Here is a 4,511-nt window from a genome sequence, read left to right on the forward strand (position 1 = left end):
TTAATCCACACTAATTTTCAAATGTACGGATGGGATCTTAGTAATTTTGTGGTGGAGGTAATTTAAGAATTCTAAGTTACCCCTTTATTTTTGACAATCTATAGTTACAATGGATGATGAAGGAATTTGAACCCTTGATATCTCTATTGAAAATATTAAGAAATGTCAATTGAACTATAATGCTCTTATCAACTCTAAATTATCTTAAGAACTCTAAATATTTTTTAAATTTTTTTTATGAAACTCTAAATAATTCTTAATTCCTCTATAAGTCTATTACTATCTATATCAACCTGATATTATTGGTAATAATAACAAAAAAAGTTTTTAGTTTACATTGTACTAGCAATGTAAATTTATATTGTAGGCACACAAAATGTGTAAAACATTGTACATATTTTATGTGTCTACAATATAAGTTTACAAATTTATAAAAGTCCTAATAATAATTAGTTTTTAAACAACAATTTTGAATTGGATGGAATGTCCTATTCATAAATGGTGATCTGAGGTTTTACTATGGTTTGAATTTGTTGATTTGTTTAAAGTTAATAAAAGTATGATAGTATCTCAAAGAAAATAAAGTTTTAAAAAATTACACACATGTGATTATACTAATTTATACCAACTAATATCTCCACACACACACAAATGTAAAATACTATTTTAATCCCTAAACTTTATTAAAAGTTTGTTTTTCATCCCTAAACTTTAAAAAATTCTTTTTTCATTCCTAAACTTAGTAAAAAGTTTTTTGAATAGTATGTAGACAAAAATATAAGGATGAAAAACAAATTTTTAGTAAAACTTAAAGACATAAATAAAGCATTTTCAATAGTTTAGGGCTGAAAAATGAAGTTTTTAAAATTTAGAGATGAAAAACAAATTTGTGATAAAGTTTAAGAATCAAAATAGTATTTAAAAATAAATACTTTTTTTTTTTTTGCTAAAAAATAAAAATAAAAATAAAAAACAGTGGCTTAGACTTTAGACATAAAAATGAAAAGTAATGATCGATGATGGATAAATTCAATAATTTTTTCCTTTTAAATATTTCCAGGAACTCCCAGAGACTTCCTATAACATTGACTTCGAAGTCCACAATGAAAATGGATTGAGTATAGAACTTTGTCCAACATTCTTCTGTGGCCTAATAGTGTCCAGAAATTTCTGGAACCCACTTTCCCCTTCTATTCCATCCAATATATAAACCAACACCAATCAACTCACCAAACCATCAGTAACAAACAAGACAACATTTATCCAAACTGTTAGCAGATATCAGCCAAACAGCTAAAAACATGTCCCTCTTTCAAACTCTCTTTGATCAGAGAAACTTTTTTGATCCTTTCAAAGGGTTTCTCTCAGAAAACTCAGATATCCTAGGCTCTGAGAACACCAACATGGACTGGAAAGAAACCCCACATGCCCACATCTTTGAAATTGATCTTCCCGGTCTTACAAAAGAGGATGTGAAGCTTGAAGTTCATGAAGGGAGAGTGCTTCATATAAGTGCAGAGAGGAAAGAAGAGCTAGACAATGAGAAGACAGAGAAGTGGCACTGCAAAGAGAGAAGTAGAGGTAGCTTTATGAGGCAGTTTCGATTGCCTGATAATGCAAAAGTTGATGAGATTAAGGCTTCAATGCATGATGGGGTACTAGTTGTGACTGTGCCTAAAGATGAGACCAAAAAGAAGCATAAACAACATAAGGAGGTTGAGATTTCTGGGGATGGAGAAGGTAAACGACATGCTCCAAAAGGACTTGGTCGTTTTGTGTGCTGCAAAGCTTAAAAAAGCATGAAACTTATTTGTAACACTTATGTCTATATAGTCTTTGTGGAATATTGGTGAATGTAATTTTCTTTTGTGATAAGTTGGTGTGATTTTTTTTATGCTTGCATTGTAAATATAGATGTCGTTTTGATCTTTCTTTCTTTTTTGAGTTTTATTTTGGTTTGATTTTTCATTAATTGGACTTTGATTGTTTTACTATTGTGTCTATCCTCAATATTTGAACATTGAAGTATACATGTAAGCAATGGCACAAAATCTCTCTCTCCCTCTTAAGTGAAAGGAAAACATTTTCTCCCCTTAAAAAGGGAAACAATTTTTTATTTTTATTTTTTATAAGAGCATAATATATTATTAAACGAAATAAAGAAAATAAAAAATTTTAAAAGGACAAAAAAAATTTAAAAAAAATAAAAAGGCAATGCTATTCAGAGTTAAGACATTGTTAAACAAAATACACGCACCACCACAAACACTTGACCAATATGAACAACCATAAATTGACCCCACCTAGAAAATTTCTAATAGGACAATGGGCAATTAATATTTTCAAAGAAAAGCAAAAAATGTTTAATAATATTTTTTTTCAACAACTCGGCACAAGCTTCACAACACCAAAAACAATCTGAAACGGAAAAAAGGTTCTTTTCAAACTAATTTAATTGGAGAAAAGCTTTTTAAATTTTTAGTATATATTTTTTTTATTGTATGTGATTTTTGAAAATCAAATAATTAGATTGAATGCTTTTATTATATTTTCATGTTTGTAAAATTTTTAAAAAATTAAAAATCAATTATTATGTTATTAATCAAATATTTAAATTTTAAATTTTTATGATCTAAAAGTATGCATAAATAATAAATTTATTGATCAAATTGTTAATACATCCAACACAAAATATGCAATATAAAGCTCGCAAAGTTCCTAGAAACCAAGAAGCTAGAATCCATTATATAAAAATAATAATAATAATAATAAAAAAAAAACAAGCAAACAAAGCACAAGTTCCCCCACTCAATGCCTTATCCTTTTTGCACTAATTCCCCTACAATCCTATTACTCTTTTGAGATAATTATACTTTACCCACATGTGGTTTGCCTCTAATTTGATTGGCCTACTCATGGTTTAAATTTTGACACTTTACTCACCTGTGATTCCTACCGTTATTATGTCGTAATACACCTCTCCCTCAGCCGTTACTCTAACATAGAATATGTAAAAAACAAAAGCCCAAATAGATCAAAATACTCTTACTCCCAAAACTCACTCACTCCTATTTGGCTTGCTCACCAAACTAAGATCCTACAATGGGCTTCGCTTGAGATAACTAGGTTTTGATCGTGCATGCAAACCGAGCCGAGGAAGAAGGAGACACAGTTGCTTCTTTGTTCAGCTATGGCAGGTAGATCAAAATCACCTAAGACAATGCAATGCGCTTCGCTTCGCTTGAGATAACTAGGATTTGATCGTGCATGTAAACTGAGCCGAGGAAGAAGGAGACACAGTTGCTCCTTTGTTCAGCTGTTGTAAGTAGATCAGGATTATTACTTTTTAAATTTTGAAACCTAGGGTTTTAAATTGGGTTTTAAAATTCTTTCTTCCAAATTGAGTTTTTGTTTAACCATGGAACTGGTAGTGCTTGTGATCTAACTGGTAGTGCTTGTTAAACAACTATGTTTCAATTTCATCAAACTAAGTTTTTGCTTCCTAAAGTACAAGCTGTGATCTACCATGGAACTTGTTAAACAACTGGTTTTTGCTTCCTAAAGTACAAGCCTTTTGTTGTGTTAAACCTGAGGATTACTATGTTTTACATATTGTGAATATTTTATGTGCCAACATATATACTCTGATTTTCAAACCAAATGTGATGGAAATTTTTGTTCCAATTACATCCATTTTGAGTCACCAGCAAAGGAATATGCTTGTCATAAAAAAAAAATAATAATAATAAAAAATAAAAAAAATTGAAAAAAAGGGGGCAATGCAGATAGGTTCAATTCTAAGCTATGCTTTCTCATGAAATTGGGTTTTTGCTTCTATTCTTTAATGTGGAGCTACTGGACCATAGTATTGATTATTACTTTTTTGCATTCCCTTTCCATGGGTTTGTCTCCCAAAAATAGAACAAAAGCTTTTAATAATATTGTCTGTTTCTGTGTTGTGCTTTGTGTAGACCACAGGATCACATGATACTTTTCCACATTCAAGCCCATCTCATACTTTATTCTATTGTATTTTATATGCAGATGGCTGACTTGACATTCAATTTTGAGATTCATCATGGTGGCCAGATTGTGTGGAACCCAGATTTGGTATATTTAGGAGGTAGTACTTCTTTTATTGATGAGGTTGACCCAGATAAACTTAGTTATTTTGAAATACAAGATATTTGTTCTGATGTGGGGGCAGTTAGTACAAGTAGAATTCATTATCTTATTCCTGGAGGTAATTTGGAGCAAGGGTTTAGACTTATAAATGGAGATGATGATGTAGTTTATATGTGTGAGATTCATGCTGTATGGCCTACAGATAAGATAACACTATATGTTGAGGGTGGTGAGGAGTCACTTGCAATTGAACAAACATTTGGTAATAAGGAAGTAGCAAATGATGATGATGTGCATGAGGCACCTCAGAATGGTGATGATATGCATGAGGTGAGTCAGAATGATGATGATGTGCATGAGGGAGGTAATGTGGATGCTGAAGGAGG

The 4,511-nt window shown here is 30.9% G+C and overlaps 1 protein-coding gene across 1 annotated transcript; it reads left to right on the top strand.

The window, feature by feature from the left end:
• Positions 1-1,110: 1,110 nt before the first annotated feature.
• On the top strand, positions 1,111-1,958 carry LOC115987757 (17.8 kDa class I heat shock protein-like). The gene has a single exon (XM_031111354.1). The coding sequence runs from the start codon at positions 1,302-1,304 to the stop codon at positions 1,791-1,793; it is 492 nt and encodes a 163-aa protein (XP_030967214.1). The 5' UTR covers positions 1,111-1,301; the 3' UTR covers positions 1,794-1,958.
• The last annotated feature ends 2,553 nt before the right edge of the window (positions 1,959-4,511 follow it).

The sequence above is a fragment of the Quercus lobata genome, chromosome 4, assembly GCF_001633185.2.
Source record: "Quercus lobata isolate SW786 chromosome 4, ValleyOak3.0 Primary Assembly, whole genome shotgun sequence".
NCBI classification, from domain to species: domain Eukaryota; kingdom Viridiplantae; phylum Streptophyta; class Magnoliopsida; order Fagales; family Fagaceae; genus Quercus; species Quercus lobata.

What these genes read in the sequence shown, in the direction of transcription:
- LOC115987757 (XM_031111354.1), top strand. Translation starts at nt 1,302, where the DNA reads ATGTCCCTCTTTCAAACTCTCTTTGATCAGAGAAACTTTTTTGATCCT.